We start from the raw sequence: 20,693 nt of genomic DNA on the forward strand, positions 1-20,693 counted from the left end.
GGGACTCGCTGCGAGGGAGCGAGATTGTGAGGACGAGGAGGGAGAGAAGTAAGGGTTGAGAGAATGAGAAGAGTATATAAGAAATGATGTAAGCAAATTTACTTAACTCAGTTAAAAACTTTTAATTGAGCTGTAAAGACAGGAATGGACAGAGGTAAATGTTTAAAAAAGATTTTTAAATGAAGGAATATTTATTTATAGAGCAGTTTTGAATATCCAGGTAACAAATTGCTTCAAACAAGGCAGCAAATGACAATTGTTGCAATCACATGAACGCCAAACGCCAACAGCCTGTGCAGTCTGTTTACCTACATGCATTTGTGTTTGTTTATTCACCACAAATTGTCTGAGGACTGTTTTGTGTGCTTAGTACAAGCTGATTTGCATGATAACTGTTCAGTCAGCTTCTATATACTGTATCTAGTGTTTTTTACTGTGGTTGGGGATGAAAATATCTACACAGGTAACTGTAGATGTAACATATATATTGTTACTGCATTGGAGAGATATTCAATAGAAGTGGATTTTAAAGAAATAGCTTAACCTAACCCACCTAACCTGTGATTCTGTGAATATTTAATCCATTGGAAAGTGATTAAAGTCTTTAATCAGGCTGTAAAAATGTGTCACTTTTCAAGTGGGAATTATTTTATGTCCCATCCATTTAATCCATTATCTGATAACCCTCCATGTGTGCAATCAGACACAATCGGCAGATCAAACTGAGGATGAGAATCCCCTTAGACAAAAGGCAAACAACTCTTTTAAACCGAGGTTTGCCTCACAAATAAAACGAGAGGCCCTTTATTGGCCTCTTGTGTTGTGTAAAATGTTGATGTCTGTTTTATGTGTTATAAGGGCCGCACAGCTCTGTGCCGCTTGAACAAACATGTGCCCCTTGAAAAAAAAAAAAAGGCTTTTGATCTGATGTGAATCATTCTCATCTGTTTCACTCTTGGCTTAATACCAGTCTCCCGTTTCCAAGCTGCTATTGTTACACATTTGAGACAGGCTGTGTTGTGTTTTAGTGTGGGCATAGACTTTCTCTGCTCAGACTCAAGAGGATGAATATGCACACACACACGCACACTCCCATACGTATATATACTTAATATAACATGCATATATTTAAATATTATTTTGTGGGACATTTCAGAATACTGTGCCATTTTTGTTTGTGTTCCAAGGTAATCTACATGAAATAATCAAATGACAAGGCAAACAGTATATCCATTCCTGCCATGAATTCTTCAGCAGTAATATACATACCTTAGGATGTCCTGTAAGAGATTTATTTCTACACCCAGTATAGCCCACTTGTAATGATTAGAACCTTGATAATAAAAGCTGTTAGAGTCATTGTAGTTAAACGTGAGTCATTCTCTTTCACAAACTTTTAAATTGAATTCAGATTTGAAGGGCCATAAATTAAAATCAAGAGCTGTCCATCTCTGCTTCTTTATGCAGCCCACACCTGAACCCACTAGTGGGCAGCAGAGGCACTGGCGGCACACCAGTTGTGGTCCTTAGTGAAACTCGGTGTTTACTCCTACCAAATGAAATGAATCATGTCTTTGAGCTTTCTCTTCTGTGGGATAGATGTGTTGTGCTGTTGGAATGATCCAAGTTTAGGGCGGATGAAGACGGAGTCATAGGATCTCACACAGGATTTGTAAATTTGTTTAATTCCTTTGAGGAGTTTTCTTCTTTCTTTCCTCCAGTAATCAGCACCTCCTCCTTTTCGCTCATCAACTTGAGAAGCTGGGTAATTACATGACAGCTGTAGGTGCAGCTGTTTAAATGGCTGCAGCATGTAGTGCACTGTCAGACTTAATAACTGCAGTATATGAGACTTGTCCTCTATTGTCGGTGTGTGTCAATTCATTCATGGGTCTTGTGCGTATGCATGTGGTTTTACTCTCTGTGTTTAAGTGTCTGTGCATCCAGCTATGTTTCTCGGAGCATGTGTAGCATGTGGTCTCTGCATCATAGCTTCGCTGTTTGCTCAGCACAGTGCACCGCTCCTAGCTGTCCACATGCTGTGTGGAAGGCTGTTTCCTCTCAGGATGGGAAGTTGTTTCAGCCGTGCTGTTGGCCAAACATTTATTCTGGCCTCCATGTGTAGAGCGCAATTACCCTAAGTCCACCGCATACTCACTGAGATTTTCAGCAATTATATGCCTGTCATGTTCCAAGTGACCAAGTGAACATTTGTGCCAGGTGTTCCCACCTTTGTCTTTGTCGATTGCAAATTCAACAATGTGTCACTGGCATCAGTGTGTAATAGTTCTTGTGTTGGAAGGAGAAAACATAATCAGCACTACAAACAGGAAATTGCTCACAACTGACAGAGATAGTTGATGCTGTGGTAAGAACAGGTTGTGGGATTCATGTGTAATGTAAAGCACTTCGTACAGGTAGAGCTTGGATTTGTATTTATCACCATGTTTCCTGATTCACCAAATGATTCACTTCCTCACATTTCCCTCCACTCTCTTGCACACACCAACTGTCACCGATAACCTTCTCTTTGCTTACTCCGACTTTTACATTACATATTTCCGTTCAGCTGCAAGTGTTGCAATCTCGTGAGGCTTCTAAACAACAGTTTGATGTCTCCATAAAACTATACTGCCATGACTGGATGTGATGATGTTCAAAGGCATCGTAACACTTGAATTTTGTTTGAAGTACGCTTTAGGAGGTTTGTTTGACCCGCTTGTTATCTTTCTATAATCTGCTTCTTATTGTTTTCAAGCTAATAGACCTCTCTATCTGATGTGCCACTAATTAGGACTTTGAACTTAAGATCCATATTGACAGAGTTCTCAAAAGGACACCCATGCACAGTGCATGATCCAAAGTAAAGTCCAGATTTGACCCCACCTTATCTGCAAATTTTCCGTGCTGAACAACAGCATGGTGATGTTTCATGTTCCGCATCTCCACTGATCTTCAGCAGATAAATACCTGCTGGCCCTGAACTCTCTTTTCCACAATAAAACATCTGTATCAAGGGTGATACAGCTCTGTGTTTGTTACAGCTCCTGTTCTCCCTCTGAACAGCACTGTGGGTTAACACTGTGGAGATGAATCCTCTTCAGTTTAGGATATAAAAACTTGTCGGAAGTGTGTCACATCCGGGAAGTGTGTGTTCTTGTGTGCAAGTGTGTGTGTGTGTGTGCTTTTCTCTATTTGGGGTGTGCTTATCTGTCCGGAGTGTGTATGCATGTGTGTCAGCGTCTGTGCGTGAGAGCATACATGTCTCCATGCGTGTGAGTGCATTATGAGTGAAACAGGGTCTGGCATGAAGATCAAAGTCCTCCATAACTCCTCAATCAGTCAGTCAGTTGGCAGGCCAGCCTGCGTATTGCCGGGAAGCTCCGCTCACCATGGGGGATGTTGAGTTATTAGACTCAGATTATTTCAATTAAAACGCAGTTGTTCAGTTAGTGAGAAATTCTTGGTCTCTCTCCTTTTTTTTTTTTTTTTTTTTTTTTTTTTAACTTGTTTACACCTCGGTTATAATCAAGAAAACTGATATGCAATATTACAATATTATTAAAATATGCCTCTACATGGTTAAATTCAAACAGGAGTAAAGTTTTAGATCATTGTGATGTTCAAGAAATGGACACCACCACCTGCTTCATGGACTATAGGAGTTAATATTGTACATTTTTGTGTTTAATTTTTTTTTGCAATTCTGATTTATATAACAAAATAATCCAGATATTCCTAACAAAAATAACAAGTGTAATTGATCAAGTGTAACAACATAACTTATGTTATTATGTAGTTTATCAAATTAATGCAAACCCTAAAAAACCCATGTCGTGTTGATTTATAATCATTAAGATGACTAAATATTAAGTATACCAGCTGTCAGAATATTTGTCTCTTCTTATCACATGAATGTCTAAAATTACTTTTTATAGACTTTATGTGGGTATCAGTCTTTAGTGTTAAAGGACAGCACAGTAACCAGGCTGCACGGTAGATTGACTGATAACTGTGCTCGAGTCCAATAAGTACTTAACTGTTTTCATGTTGTAAGCATCTCATCCAATCAAACCTGTTCTGTTTCAGTTTTTTCATTAGTTTCTAGCATCTCAGTATGTCACCCCCTCTTGGGTGTCCTTGCTAATGAAGTGTGATGGTAGTGATGAAGTGTAACAGCGACTGGTTTGGAGGTGCTGTGCCAGTGACAGGGTGGTCCCTGCCTCACACTGCTGCTGCTGCTGGCACCCTCATGCTCATCACGCACACATTGTTCGGTGGCACCTGGCCATAAGAGGGAAAATGGCAGAAAGCCTAGGAATGATCAGACTTCTCCTCGTTGCTGTTGGTCTTTGCACAGTATTTTTTTTTTACATTTTTAAACCCTTGTTTTCATTAATCCTAAAATGACAGGGCCGATCATTTGTGTATTAATTGTATGTGACACACTAGTAACTACAATTCATGTTCACTCCATTCACTGTTCATGGATGCTGGTTAATCAGGCAGCCCCACACAGAACTTTATCTGCTTTTCAGTCTGAAAAGCAGATAAAGTGGCATAAATTCTTCTTATTACTTTTACTCTTTTCTTTTGTCAAGGATTTGTTTATTTATCTGTATTAATTGTGTGCATTATATCGATGGTATATCAAACTGTCTTGAACAGCCCGAGCTCACAATTGCTAAACCCTGTCACGGTCAACAAATGCCTAACAGTCTCGACGTGTCTTATTCTTCTGATTTGTTTTTATTCAGCCAGTCTCATAAAATGACAGTGTGACTCACTGTCACTTTTTTTTTTATATGCACAGTATGGATTTCATTTCCAGTCTTTACAGACTTGAAGTGCCCAGGTTGTTTAAGCTTCAGTAGTATTCTGTCCATGCACTGCTCCTGAAAATGCCCAGACTTCCTCTGTTCAAGGATAAATTGAAATATTTTGCCTGAGCCCAGCGATGTGTTGGAGCATCACAGGACGGCTAACTATAGAAAGGAAGGAATATATAAAAGAAATATCAAAATATATAATATTTTATGTTTTAAATTTTTAGGATATAACTCTGCTGAGCCTCTGTATCTTGACAGTGCCATGTTTGAATCCCAGGCTGTCAGGCTATGGACCTTGAAAAGCATGTATTACAATAAAATATGTACATGCATGCATGTATTTATGTGTGTATGGGAGAAACTCAACATCCTCCTCCCACAGAATGCTGGTGGACTACATTCCCATAATTCACATGGACCTTCTCTTTGGAGTCTAGCAAGTACAATCCCAATAGTCTGTACGTGCTAAAACTCAACTAGTGTGGAGGTTTTTTTTCTCATTTTATGTGCCTTTCTTTGAAGTGCGTTCTTTAAAATGGAGGTTCAACCTTGAGAAAGTCATTCATCAGCTGTCATTCTCTCTGGTGTCCATCATGCGCGATGATGGATCTTGGGGTAAACGTAGCAGGGTTAGAGGGGTGAAACTGTCCGCAGACACACAGCCGGTTTCAGTTTCAAATTGGCACACAAATGGTTAGGATTAAGGCTGGAAATGTGGAGGCCACATATGTATTGGTAGTCAAGGTGGCCAGTCACTGCTGTTCCAGGTTTTTGGTATATTTATACCTATTAAATGCATTATATTTGTGTAATCAATTGCACTTGGCTTCCATTACAAGTCCTCACATTAGGAAAACCATAGTTCTGTCATTACGTTTTGTGGCAAGACTTCACACTACATGTGTGAGGGGCTCTGTTTTCAAGTTCATCATAAATATTTGCATTTATACCATTATCAGTGGGAATATTTGATTCTAATACATTGGAGAGTGTGCAGTCAGATATTCAAATAAGTGCATTGCCTTGATGTAGCAGCATCAATACTGATCTAAGTGAATATTCAGGGGTGTAAGGCTACTTCTTGCAGCTATCAGTAATCTATGCCTGCTGGAGTAGTAAATTTAAATTCATTCCAATGTTGACAAAGACCCCGCCAAAATAAAGTTTTCATTGAACGAGCGCGATGCCGCACAATACTAATGAAAACACTATATTTTGATCATTGGGAAGTGTAGCCATGGTATAAGCTACATAAAGCAAGACATTCATCATCACTCAGCCAGACACTACCCTGAAGGGAGAAAATGTCTAATGATGCAATAAAGGATATCTTACCCCTAACGTGTTGACCAGGGGAGCCTGTCAGTCCATTTGGAGGATGGGGCTGAGGATGTCCAGCAGTGAGACTAATCTGTACACATGTGGCCTAGCACTTCAGAGGGCCAGATGTTGAGAGGGTAAATTGTGTGTATGGCAATGTCCTCACAACCTCCACCAGCACATGTGTGTACAAAATCCGCACATAACGGGGTGGATGCCAAGAAGACATACTGCATGGAGATGTATATGTAGATGTATAGATGTATAGATGTAGGTGTGTGTGTGTGTGTGTGTGTGTGTGTGTGTGTATATATATATATATATATATATATATATAAAAGATATTACCTCTTCCATTTCTAGGGGATTTGATACAGGTATGCAAGTAACTGTGATTAATTTTTAAATAATATTTTTGTTACATGTATAATATGTTCCTTGTAGCCTACATGGTTTTCCGCAGCAGTAATATATCTCAGGCTCATTTCCCTTCTCTTTTGCTGCGTGGGCAGTTCTTTGCATCAGATTCCTATTGTGTTTCAGAGAACTGTTATTTAAAATTTGCTGATTTCTAGTGTATCACATTATTACTGGTTGGCCTCTAGTTGAAAAATATAGTGGCTTTTCCTGAACTATTAGTGTTGGACACTACAGCAGAAATCAAGCCATTAAGTATCCATCACTAGTGTGAAGATTTAAACAATAATAGAAAGCCCATTATGAATAAATAAACTGACATTTTTATTGTCATGCTAGAGGATTGTTAGGAGAAGAGAGTGGCTGTGTTTATGTGTCCTCACTCCTAACATGTCAGATTGGCCAAACACATTTTTAGGATTATTTCTATACTGAGGTTGGTTTTCCATAGACAGAAATCGCACATTTCCTTTTTTGTCTTCATTTCAGTTCTTTTTTTTTTTTTTTTGGCAGATATTCAAATGATTTGTTGGGTTTTGCACTCGGTTTAAAAACTGGTAAAACTCTGAGGTTTTGACTGAAACTCCCCCCTAATCCTCACCTCCCACAGACCCTCAGGGTGAGTTTGTTTACAATAAGCAGCCCAGAGCAGAAGGGAAAAAAAAAAGAAATAAGTTGAAAGAAACTCTTCCAAGACTGTGCAACTTCTTGTAAATACCATAATTGCCCTGAGTTGTATCATCATGCTGAGTGCCTCTGTGTGTGCCAAGTGAAGTTCCAGTTACATCCAGAGTGTGTGTTTTGGTTGGCAACAGAGCACTACCCTCTATACACAGTCAGTCACACCAGGGCCAATTGGTAACAGTTGTGGTCAGCCCCCCCTCTGCACTATAACAAGAGCTACAAGAGGAGGGTTGAATGAAAAAAATTGTCTGTCTTTACTTTCCTCTTTCTCCATATCCTCAGGAGAAATCATCTCCTGAATAAGCACAACAGAATTAGCCCCACTGAGTCAGATTGCGTTTAAATCGGTGAGAGAAAACAAGCATTTTCTCTGTGCGCTGTGCCCGCTCTGGGAATGAGTCCTACAATAACACACAGAGTTAATACAGCACATCCTGGAGCCACGCTGGGGTGTCACTGTTTATGGTAGTGCCTCCACCACATGCACACACACATACAAACCAAAACCACCGCTGCTATAGCCTCTGCAAATATGAGTCAGCAAATCAGAGGCTTGAGGCAAGTATAGATCTGGGATACAGGAATTTAATCATTAAAATAGAGACCAGCTTCCAAACTTCCCAAGCATCATATTTGCTGCCTGACTTCGGCTTTATAATATCATGTGAAGATTTGCTTTGAAATGGATGTTTAGGGCTATTGCTGGACTTGCATTTCCGCAAAAGGGTGTAATAAATATCTGTAAAGGGAATTGGTGAGGATCCTTAACTGTCTTGATTGCATACTCATGGGGCATTGGAGTGCTACATGTCTCTGGATTCGGGAAGAATCTCAACCTAAAAGATAAGACCAGAGGAAATTCCATCCCGGATGCGACATTTCCGAATCCCTGAATCTGAATCTCCACCTTTAACTCTTACACTCACACACGAGCACTGTATTTCTCTCACTGATTTGTTCTTTTCCATATTTCTGTTTCTGATTTCTCTCATTCTCTGCAACTCTCCCATCTTTCTAATCAGCGAACAAAAAAAAAAAACAAAAAAAAAAACCCAATGAGCAACATACATTCACAAGTCTTATCTGGGCTTGCCTGTTGTCCGTGCTTTGACCTGACAATTTTTTTTCCCCACTATCCTTGTCTCCCACTTGCCTTTGTAGGTCTGGACAGTGTATCACAGCTCTACTGTTCCTTCGTGACCTTGGATCTGGCTTGTTTTGTTGTTTCTTAAATCGAATCAGACAGTCCACTAATTGCTCACTGAGGTGGGCTATCATCATTGTGTGTTCTGATAAAGGAGCTGGGCTCCTGGAAGAGGGTGCACTCCTCCAAGGAAGTTTGACTTGTCAGAAAATCTCTGTAGATCACTGGGCTTGGAGGGAAAAAGAGACCATTGTTATTGCTGTGAGTGTGAGTGTGTGTGTGTATGTGTTTTTAGTGTTATCGGTGTCTGCAGATTACATTTTCCCTTACGTAAAAGTTTTTACGTATAAACCGTAGTAATTAAACTTTAATGGTAAAACTTTGTGGCATATGGTGGCAAAAGGTAACTGAAATAATATAAAACTAAAACAAAAATGACAAAACACAGCGCTTATGACCTTGTTTCACGTCACTGTTATATTCACTGGCAGAGTACTTATTAATACAGTGGTAAACATTGATCTCTTGTAACATTATTGGTACCATGACCTATTAAACATCAACATCATCCAATATCTAGCTACAGGCAGGTTTAGTGCATAAGCATGATTTCTCCAAATAGTTAGCCACTTAGTATTAGTAGCCAGTATATTTTCTCCTCAGGGTTGCATGGAGGTCAGGACTGGCAGACTGAGGTGGTGGTATCAATTTTTAAGAGGACTATAGCCAGCTGTCAAACCTCTGTATCAGGAGGAGCGGTGCAAATTCCATCCTGGTGGACTGGCTGTTTACCCTTGCAAGGAGACAGGAGGGGTTATGAGAGTTTGCTGATCCAGTCCGTGGATGGACTTGAAGAAGGCTTATCACCCTGTCTCCTGTGGTATCTTTTGTTGTTCACTGAGTATGAAGAACCAGGGCCATTACTATGAGTCATTTAGTACTTGTATAACTGGAGTCAGAGCTGTGGTCACATCCTTTGTCGAGAGTAAGGCATGCTCTGAGTGGATGTTGGGCTGCGCCTTGTCCCAGATTCTGTTTTTGTGATTTTCACGGACAGAATCTCGAGGTGAAGCAGAGACGTAGAGAGGGTCCGGTATGGTACCTTTAGGATTACATCACCATGACGTTCAGCACTGAATGTGAAGCAGGTCAGCGTCTCCAAGTCAAGCCATAGTGATCAGTCAGAAAACTTGAGTTGGAATCGAATAACTGCCCCATGAGATGGGGTTCAAGTATCTTGGGTTCCTGTCCATAAGTAAGGTGAAAATGGTGATTGAGCTCAGCAGATGGATTGGCACCACGTCAGTAGCATAGTGAAGAGGAAGTTGAGCCTGAAGGTGAAGCTCTTGGTTTACTGGTTGATCTGCGTTCCAATGGTCATAAGCTGTGGGTAATGGTCAAAAGTTAATTCCAGCTACTTTAATATAATACAGCGCATTACAAGAGCTGAGCCAAGAAGAGAGAGCAGCTGGAGGAAATATTGTGTCTGTGTGACACCTTCAGTCCAGCTATGAGGTTGATGGGTGGGTATGCTGTAAACACCCAGAAATGAAGTGGGAATGCTACATCTGCCCAGTGGTATCCTTAAACTGCAAATGACTTAAAACAAAAAATCCATTCAGTATTTTTCTTCCAATTCATGTGTTGGTCACATAATAATCATTTAGTCCAGATTAGCAGCACCCAGTCCTGAGGATAGTAGGTGCCTGTACCATGGTTCAAGATTCAAGATTCAAGATTCAAAGGGTTTATTGTCATTTGCACAGTAAGGAAACAGGTTTCCCTGTACAATGAAATTCTTACTTTGCTCTTCACCCAGAATGCCATACAAAACGTTGTAAGTAAAATAAAATAGATAAATAATAGTATTTACAAAATATTAACAAGAGCGTAAGTGAAAAAAGTTACATAAAATATAAACTGTACTGATATATACAAATCAGCTGTTGTGCAAATTCAGCTGAGAGTGAAGTGAAGACTTTAAAAAAAGATGCAAAACATTTGAGCAGAGATGAAATGGTGCTGAGATTACACAGAAAGTCAAAGGCACGAGTGAGTAGGTGACTTCATACAAGAGCAACATCTGTCTCCTATTGGTGTGTGTGCTCCAGGGTCCACGAGCCTCTACACAGAAGGGCTAGGTTTTACATACATTGTTTTTGGTGTGAATAAAAAAGGCACTACTGGAAGTAGAGAAACAGAATAGAGATCTGGTGTTATCCTATCTCTTTCAGCTTAAGTGTTTACATTCTAACACAGGAACATGTGCCCTGGTAGCTCCGTATTGTAGAAGAGGCGAGGTACAATGATGACAAAATGGAATTTGCATGTACGCTTACTCTCCCATATCTATTCTATAGAAATGCTACCTTATTCCACATATGGCCATACTGAAGTGGTCTCAGTTTGTCACACAGTCTACTATACATGGAATCTATATTCTACGCCTCATTTTATGCAACAGCACCTGCAGAGCCCTCTGATAGTGCTGCTGAATGTGTTTGTGACAGGCCCCATCTGTGGTTCAAGTGAACTAAGATTGCATAGTCGTGCATAAAAAAAAAAAAAACCCTGCAAAATTGGTTGTCTGCCATTATATCTTTGTTGAATTAATAGCTCTGCCTCTTGGCTGCCAAATAACCGTTTTCTGTTTTCACAGTGACGGTTCATGAAACCGCCCACTAATTTTCAGTTGTTGTTTTTGTTTGTTGTGAAAAGAACACAACAAAGACTATGTTAACGAGTCCCTGGTTCCAAAGAGTGCTTGCTAATGGCCTTGTGTTGTACATGCAGTACGATATAATTAGCAGCATTGCATCAAGTGCACAGTCGAGTTCTTCCACAGCCAAAGAAATCAGCTTATTAGGATGCTGATATATATTCATTCACTGTCCACAGTGGAGGCTGACAAAGCTCTTAATTTTCTCTCTATAGATCCTGGACACATTTTCATTTTCTGTGAAGTTATGGAGGAAGGGAGCACTTTAAAAGTAGTTTTTTTAAGTGAGATTTTATGTTTTTACAACATTAACATAACTGTTGATGACATGATATACTTACTGTTTTGTCTGTAGTGCAGACAGCATTTTGTTGTGACTTGTTTAGAATTGTGTCAGGTAAAAAAAAAAAATGATACCACTGTACTGTTAGTTTGTTTTTTTTAATTGCCGACTGAGAAGAATGTGCTTCATAAGCTGCTTTAAGATGATTTGAAGTGCTGAGTTTTAGGAACCTGAAGCTCCAAAGATTAAAGCTGTCAGTCACCACAGTGATTTTATAATGAAGGCCATTAAAATAATCAGAACTCACATTTCCATTTGTTTCCAACTAATCAAAGTCGCGGCACTTGTAAATTAAGATTTAAAGGAAGCGCAACATATTGTCCACTGTGCATTAGACTCAAAATGAGCATAATTTAACGTACCTTAAAGCAACTGGCAAACATGTAAACTGAAATGTTTGCGCATGTATTTGCACTCATGCCATGTTCTCCCACACTGTGGCTTTGAAGGTTTATCCAGTGTAATAGCATTTTAAATAAACAATCCTGGCCTGAAACAGGGGCCTTCTATGTGGTCTGGCAGATCCAAGCCAGGGTCAGCAGCTGTCATACATGGAAGCAAAAGTAATTGGGAGTCGGAAATTGAGAATTATGTTGTTAGAAACATGACTTAATAACAGGGTGAACTGAAGTACTATAGATGTGAATAGCCAGTGCCTTGTAGGGATACTATTTCAAAAAATTAATTCAGCATTTCATTGCAGCTGTGGTTAAAGGTCATGTCCTAACACTGCTGCATCTTGGCATGGTTGGGAATTCATCAGTGGACTAAGATGTTATTGCAGGGCCGTAACCGAATCAAGAAACTTGGCATCAGTGAACCAAAAACATCCTTTATGACTAGTTGGAGTGGCACGCGGCACAAATGGTTCAGTGTCTACACCCCTTCCCTGCCAGTAAAGGAAGAGTTTCTTCCTTCTAAATTGTTGCCTGATGCTTAGATGATGATGTAGGAGTCTCCAGAGACACTGTACATACGGCACTCTCACGTCTCCCATCTCCTTGTCCTTGCCCCCTCACACTCTGGCTCTCCAAACTGACAAGTTTTACTTTCTTTCCTCTAATTATTCATACAACTTAATTACCTGATGTCAGCCAAAACACAGGCTGTCTTGTCAAGCAGTGATGGCTCCAAGTTGAGGAAACATGTTTTCTCACCAGTTCAGTTTAAAGGCAACTAGAGCTAAAGACAGTTGTACTCACAAAGACAAATGCAGTAGATGACCCTGATCGCTCACCTGTGAGAATTCTGAGAACATAAAAAGCTTAGATCGTACAGACTGTGTGCTATTCTACAATATAGCAGAAGTAATTAAAGGTTGTTCCCCTCCTGGACAGGACTATCTTTTTAACTTGGCATTGAGCTGAGGCTTGCGGAAGAGTCTAGCTTCCTATTCCTGTAGAACTTCGATATATCAGAGGCTGAGACGCGTCCGTGATGAGTTTCCCTTTCTTCGACTCGGCCTTGCTTTCTGTTTTACTGGCTTCTTTATTATTCAGCCACTTCTGTCTGTTTTGTTTTGTCTTTGTCAGTTGAGAAGGCTGCTGGACAGGACCTATCATCACTGTCGATGTTGGAGAAGAAATTAAAAAAAACTGGTCACAAATCTAGATTTCCAGATGCGCTTGCTTGAGACAAAACGGCCAGTTTGAGTTCTGTGTCACAATAAATCTTCTGATTTATAGCACGAGTAATGAGCAACATTGTTTTGAATGATTTTTATCTTATATTTCATGTATTTATTTGTAGTTTTGTGTCACTGTGACAGCTGGAATGATGAGAGATACTTACAGATTGCCATAACAGGAAAAGAAGATGATAATTAAACCTTAAATAAACCACCTTAAAATAAGACTGGATAAAATGATAGTATATAAGTTTTTATTTGTTTCAGCCAATCTAGGAGTCAGTCATGGGTTTCCATTTGCAATTTGTGACTGGGTTTTGAGTCAGAACCACAATTCCTAGTTAATATTATCTCTACCCAATATCACATTTCAGTGCCTAACCTTAACAAATCAAGAATTTGGAAATCTTTCAGCAGTTATCTGTTTTTGTTGTTCGGCCAGACCTCTGGAGATGGCATGTCAACACAGTGGCTAACTCTAACAAATCACACAGACTTCCATCTGGATGACCTTCAAGTCAGGAACTCCTACAGAAGGACCCTAGCCACAGTGCCAAACACACACACATACACAAGACACACACTCTCTTTCTTTGGACGCCCAGGCATAGTCCCTGAAGTCTGAGCCTGCGTCTTAAAAGCTCATGAACAATAAGGACTTGATTAAATCCAGAGTGGATTCAGGAAGTAGTGAAACCATTTGAAAGGGTGAGGAGCGCTTTCACACAGCCCACTCCCTCCATCAGCACCGCTCATGTCTGTGCGTTGGCTGCCTCTGCCTTTTGAAGTTGTTGACTGCTCTGATGTCAAGTTCTGCAGAAGTTCTGTCATTTTATAATTTAGGGTAATTTCATTGCACAAAACATATTGGGAGGTCTTTTATGTAATAAAATGAAAGAAGTCTTAATAATGATATCAATGTAATACAGAGCAGGAATTAACTTTATCAACATTCTCTTCCCTTTCTTTTCTTTCTTTCTTTGTCTCTCAGAAATCATTGACGACCTCGCTCATCTTGTGGACAAGACAGATGACAGGATTCGAAATGAGACACGAAGGGTGAAGCTGGTGGACACAAAGTCAGCCTCCTGTGGTGAGCCTTCCTTCTTTTCCTATGGAGCATCTTGGGCTAGTATCGGGAACCAAAGCAGACCTGATATCTGATCTGTGACCTTGAATTTAATTTTTATAAATGATTACCAGACACCAGGTTTATTTTTTTTGCCCTTTCTGCAGGTCCCAGAACAGATGTCTAACAGACTATAACTTTTATAAAGAGAGCACCTCTGGCTGGTGTCAGACATATAGTTGGACAAAAAGAATATCACTTCACTTAGACTATACGTATTTGACATACAGGGCCAATCGTGTTGGGTACTGTTGGGCACATCTATTTTTTTTGAGCCACTGAGCAGTATCGGGGATATTTCTGCCTTGGCCTTCATCTCCAGAAAGAATGGGGCTTAATGGACCAGAAAAACTCATGGTGATGGGGACAAGCCCTCTTTGCACAGAGCATGTGGGTGGTGAATGGTGGGTGGATTGTCAGGCCTGCTAACAAAGTGTACTGGGCTTCTAAATTGGCGTCTCTCATACTAGCCCTTTAAAGAATCCTCAAATGTCTGCCGAGGGTTGCAAATCAGGCCCCAAGTCATCAGCTTCTGTTGTGTCAGCTCCAGATTTTGGTGAGTTGAGTTGAGTCTCTGAAAGGCTAAGTGAATGCATGGCCCTCCCTCGCCATTACCACAGATCTGCTTTGGTTTGTTTAACTTTTGTTTTGTCATTTACAAAAAAGCCTTGGCTTCTCTTTCTTTTTTCCTCGGTGGTTATTGCTTCTCACAGGAAAACGACTGCCATGAGAGGTGTGGTAGCTGGCTAAAGCCAACCTATGGAATGTGGGAGCGTGAGCCAGGCTCAGTTTGCCCAGTGAATCGTAAGACAGCGTCACTATGGCAAAGCCTGTATTGTCGTGCTAGGAGACCCATTTAACAGGCAGTCGACAGAAGCAGAGCAGGCAGTAGGAAGGTCAGCCCCCAGAATGCTTCATTCTGTTGGTCGTGTCCCCATGGTGCCCGAGCGTGAGTTTGTTTGAAGATCCCAGAGCTTATATTGTGTTAGAATCAGGACTCTTTCTTTCTGTCTTTCTTTTTGTTTAACTTGTTCTTTAGCCACCACACCTCCCTCCTCAGTTCCAGGCTGAAGAATATTCATGGGGCATGTGTGTGTATCTGTTTGCAAGCATTCATGCAATACTGTTTCCACCTGCATGTATCGAAGCGTGTGTCTAAGTATGTTCTTGTGCATGCAATATGTGTATTGTGTGTGTGTGTGTGTGTGTGTCTCAGACCTTCTCTGAGACACACATAGACACACACACAATGGAAAATTCCCCTATGGTCTTCTTCACTCTCACCTCAATGCTCTCTTTCTTTTTTCCATTCCTCTCTGTCATCCCCCTGTTCGTCTCCCCAGTTGTTTGACACTCGTCTTTGTGTCAAGCAGAGAAAGAATTGAAAATACTACATGCCACAAATTGTTTGGAGGGCTTTTCCTCTTTCTCCATGGCAGCGTGTTTATAATTCCTTAGCTTTAAGGCTTTATTTATTTTTGAAACCACCTCTCATCCAAAGCCGGCATTCGGTGTTATGTCTCAGCCGAGTCCTTGTAAAGTTAGGAACGTCTGGCTTTGACAGCCGAGGGCATACTTAACATAACTATTGGTAGCTGCCACATTGTAAAAGAGGCATCTTAGTTTTTACAGGCCAGAGTTGTGCTAAAAGCTGCAAACATTTTCAGAAATCTGAAAAGTGCTTTTCACTGTAGAGTTATCAAAATGAATCATCAGTCATTTGCACTTTTGAGGTATTGGAAAAACAGTTTTGAGAGCGTTTGTGCACCAGAGATCTCCAATAAGTTGAACGTTTGAGAGGAGTAAGCAGAGCTATGGGAAGGGTCATCTCACCAAGGGATGGACCCACATATTGCTCAACCACGGTTCCTGTGGCATACTGTGCGTGACTGGTGCCTGTAGTGTTGTGAAACATCTATTGTGTTGAATCATACTGGAATCAAGTACAGCGCAGACTTGTTGAGACATCTGTCTCCTAAATGTACACAAGATTTAGCCTTGATTTAACTGCATTAAAGGAATTCCCAAGTTGAAATACCTTATTATTTTACACTCAGCAATAGTTAAAAGGGGCTTTAAAAAAAGATATCAGTGAAAAAAAAAAAACACAAAACATACAGAGTCCAAAAATAAATATGCATTTTTAAGAAAACAGTGCTTTTAAAAACAAATTTTTAGACTGGCCCAAGACATCTAATATTAAAACGTTTGTCTTAGTCATATATATAATCTTAGAAAACCACTATTTTCCAGTTTTTATTGAAATTTACATGGTTCAAGTCAAGTAGTGAATAAGTGCAAAGGGCACAAAGGTCAGTTGTCAACTGCTCAAGGTAAGAAAAAAAGAATTAGGTTACTTTTAGGTATTAGAATGATGAGAAGAAAGCAGACTTGTTGGTCAGGGGTTCATCCTACAGCAAGATAATGACTCAAAACACTGGAAGAAGAGAACGAGACGGTGGCTTCAAATGATGGAAGACCAGCACAGTCTCCAGACTTAAACCGCTGGTTTAAATCTGGTTTGTGCGAGTACATTTGAAACTTCTGCAACACTGTAGGGACAAACTTTCCAAGCAACGTTTAATCTCCATTGTAGAAACAACGCCACGAGTGTGTTTGGCTGCTGCTTAGATTAAATTTACACACACACACACACACACACACACACACACACACACACACACACACACACATGCTGTATATATACACATATACTGTGTATATGTATGCACACACACAATTTTCACTGCTGGGCCAATGCTCTAAAACCAGATAAGCCTGATCCACGGACTCATTAGCACTTGTTTTAGCCGATGTTGGTGGGAATTGTGGAGAAGAGGTTTTGAGTTAGATTGGATTAGTGTAGCAGATTAGTCTATGGGACCAAAGCGCCTCTTGAAGAGTAGTGTGAGTTCCTCAGAGCTTAGCCACCACCATCAGGCAACATCAGTGCTTGGGCAGCCGTTCTCCACAGAGCTAATCCTCAGTTTGTAGAGGGCCACTTCTGCAACCTCATGAGTCCCGCAGGTGGTTCGCATCTCAAGTAGGTTTGCACTGTTTGGACTAGAGGCAACATCTAAAGATACTGTTGGTGAAGGGAAGCATTTGACATTGTTGGAAGAAGAGGATGTATGGCAAGTATCTGTACTGAGCCTGTAATTGTAATTCGGGTGTTGCCATGCAACCAGTTTTTTGCTCAGTAGGGAAGTCTACTTTTTTTTTAATCATGAGCTCTATCAGTCCAGTTCTTGTTTCTCGCATTGACTCCTGACATGGTATACTGTTGGAAACAATTGAATATGTTTCACATGGCTGATGAAAGCCTTGCTTAAAATAATACATCCTGCTAATGATATTTCCATATCTTAGATTTCTTTTATTGAGTGTCAAGTTAAATTAAACTTGAATCAGGAAATCTATAAATTTTTTAAACACTTTTTACATCTCATTCTTTGCCAGGCTTTGAATTAGAACAATTTTATCCTAGTTATTGGGCTCACGCTGCAAAATTATACCATGGAGCATATGGTTTCAGCTGAATATCTGACATTTTAGCCTCACTTATATTACCTCAACATGGTAATATTGACTTGTCAGACCAGCCAAGTGAATTGCATGGCTTTAATATTGAATCCTCATGACTTTGGTGATCCCTGGATGTTTCCTTTCACGCCACCAGCAGGTCAGAGTTTTCCCCTATAGTTCATTGATCCCAAAGGAACTCAACTCAAGGAAGCCAACCCTGGTGATGTTGTTGTATTAACAGTAATTAAGAAATACATGTGATCATATTTGTATTTCAGCTGATTTTCAAAGCCAAAAAGTTTTATCTCCTCCACAATTATGCTTTGAGAAAAATGACGAGCTTTGGTCTAGCCTTATTAACACTTTTGTCCCTTTTTTTTAGGAGGCCATTGTTGCCTTTTGTCCAAAAATTGTCTTTGAACCATAAGCAGGGGGCATGACAGAAGTAGAGAGGGAGGTTCAGGGGTTGTCCCTGTCTGTCCAGGGCTCTCACCAATTATTCATTTTCCCTGTGATTTGTCTTACTGATGTGTCTGAAAATTGCCAAGATGGGGTGAACCCAGACTCTGGCCTCCAAAGCTCCTGGGTGGTCAGTCTGTCAGCAGACACCAGCTATCCCCCTCAGCATCAGTGTCACAGCAGAACCCTAATCTATTTGGCAAGCAAACGCCATTATTGTCATTAGTCTCTGGAGGCCTCCTGAGGGTCAGGAGTAGCTTGTTTAGTTACTGAGGCAGACAGGGATGGTCCAAAGAGGACAGGAGGGTGAGGGTCAACACGGGTGCCTAATGTGGCTTCATGACTGGCTGTTGCATGACATTAGAGGGTGTGAGAGCCTTACTCCACAGTAACATATGCGTATGTTATACAGCTCAGCCTTTATTGCCATTGTTGCTATGGTGTTGTCAGATGAAGTTGCCGACAGATGTTGGCCCAGGTTGAATTAAATTCTGATGTCTGAATCTGGGCTGGGTGTTGCTTCAGTATCGTTTACACCCAAACAAAGATAATTGCTAGAAATGTGTGTGTGTGTGTATTTGCTTTAAGCACGAGGCTTTTAAAGAGCCATCAAAAAAACTATTTGTGCGTGTGTTCCTGCTTTGACATTTATATTATGCTCACATGTGTAAGTTATCAGGAGGAGAGGTCCTGTCTAGACCAGTGATAACTCCTGACATGCATGCCCTGTGGACCTATATATGCACACCGACGTCTCAAATAAAAACACACTGTTCTCAAAGGATTAACTCAATGCAAAGAAGGCGACAATAAGCCATAAATACCTAAAGAAAAATAAATATATAAACTAAAGAGATAGTCGACGAGAGTGGCACAATGAACCGAAGAGGTGCTAAGACATCTGGATGCCTTACAGCCATACCCCACATCCTGGCAAAGAAACCAGCATCAGCCTAACATTTCATCAGACCACCAGTACCACCGCAAGCAATTAGTTCAGCATGGCTTATATCTCGCGCTGTCTCTCTCTCCCTGTGGGAAAGACAACCAATTAGGACGCGGAGGGGAACGCAGGAGGAGAGAGCCCAAGAATGAGAGAAATGTAAACCCAAAGTGAAAGGCGGGGGAAAATACCGGCCGCATGCTAAATAACAATGGACAACTTGAGTCACTGAGGGGACTGTTGACAGGCCTCAGATCAGCCAGAGATGCAGTTGTTTGAAATCTTCACTCCTGTGCCATTCTGTTGGGAGAAGTGGGGGAAATAGTGGATGAACGTGTCTTTGGAGAATGTTTTTCATATCATATGTGTGTAGCATAGTTTGTGGTATAGGTCAAAGAACACATATACTGTATATAATATACAAAGGGAAGGACCACCACATTCTAAAGGCATTCAAGTGTTTATGATGCACACGATATAAGCCACCCACCACCACGTCTCTCTTATGTCTCCCAAATGACCTATAGAGGATTTATTTATACAGATATATATACAGACATAAATATATTTAATAACAACAATTCTTGATTAAATTCTTAGTGTTATCACCATAACATGACCAAAGATTTTCTAGGGTCCTGTTTCCATAGCAAGTTCTGTTTTAGATTCTCTTATAGCTTGACTCTGGATAGCCTGACGCTGGATTTTTAGAGGATGGTGCTGATATTGATATTTAAGAGTTTAAAAAAATCTGGTCACAACATATCAGCTAATGTTGAAAAATAACTTCTTAGTGCTCGCTGGTGGAGGTGGCATTTCTGTGCTAAAAGTTCCTGTTCCTTATCTGCCAACATGTACTCCAATACAACATATCTTCAATAAGCTAACATCCCCCAGTGTACTGGCCCAGTGATTTATTGCTCAGGCTCTAGACTTACTTCCAAGTTGGTAACTGAAATTAGCAATTTGGCAAAAAGCTAAAAAAAAAAAATACATTCGGGTAATTTCACATTTTTCACAGTACATATTTTGACTTGTCAAAGTAAGAAAAGCTCCAGTTTTATTCAAGTGTCATGTGAAACTGAAGGAATAAATGGAATTCAGGCTTCATTCATTTTATTATTTACACCTGTGCTTTTCTGACCATGGCATGTCAAAGTGTCTTTCATAAACAAAGGCCTATCATCTGGATAAACTGCAAACAAGCAAAGAAGTAATCTACAGGTATTTGGGCGAAACTTGAGTTTTAGTGCTTGGACTCAGATTAAATAAAATTGAGCTTCAAAGTTCCCAAAAGACGTACGTCTTTATACTAAAGATGAAAATTCCACCTGTACTAGATTTTACAACAGTTTTTTTTTTCCTGGGTGGTGACTATAATAAAAACTCTAATATTTTCAGGTCCTGGGGGTAAAGCCCTTTGATGAAGTGTGAGTGAGCTTTTGCACATTTTTCTCTGCTTCCATAGTATCAGTGAAAAACAATGATTATCCTCTCAAGGCTGAATCAGAAACATATGCCTATCACAGTGTGCAATCTATGGTAATAAGGCTT

The 20,693-nt window shown here is 40.3% G+C and overlaps 1 protein-coding gene across 1 annotated transcript in view; it reads left to right on the top strand.

The window, feature by feature from the left end:
• The window catches only part of stx8 (syntaxin 8), a 40,522-nt gene that overhangs the window by 17,696 nt on the left and 2,133 nt on the right, over nt 1-20,693 (top strand). The window contains exon 7 of the mRNA XM_041036500.1: nt 14,075-14,176. Within this exon, the coding sequence (XP_040892434.1) occupies nt 14,075-14,176 (102 nt within the window). The remainder of the gene's footprint in view (nt 1-14,074; nt 14,177-20,693) is intronic.

This window comes from Toxotes jaculatrix, chromosome 4 (assembly GCF_017976425.1).
Source record: "Toxotes jaculatrix isolate fToxJac2 chromosome 4, fToxJac2.pri, whole genome shotgun sequence".
NCBI classification, from domain to species: domain Eukaryota; kingdom Metazoa; phylum Chordata; class Actinopteri; family Toxotidae; genus Toxotes; species Toxotes jaculatrix.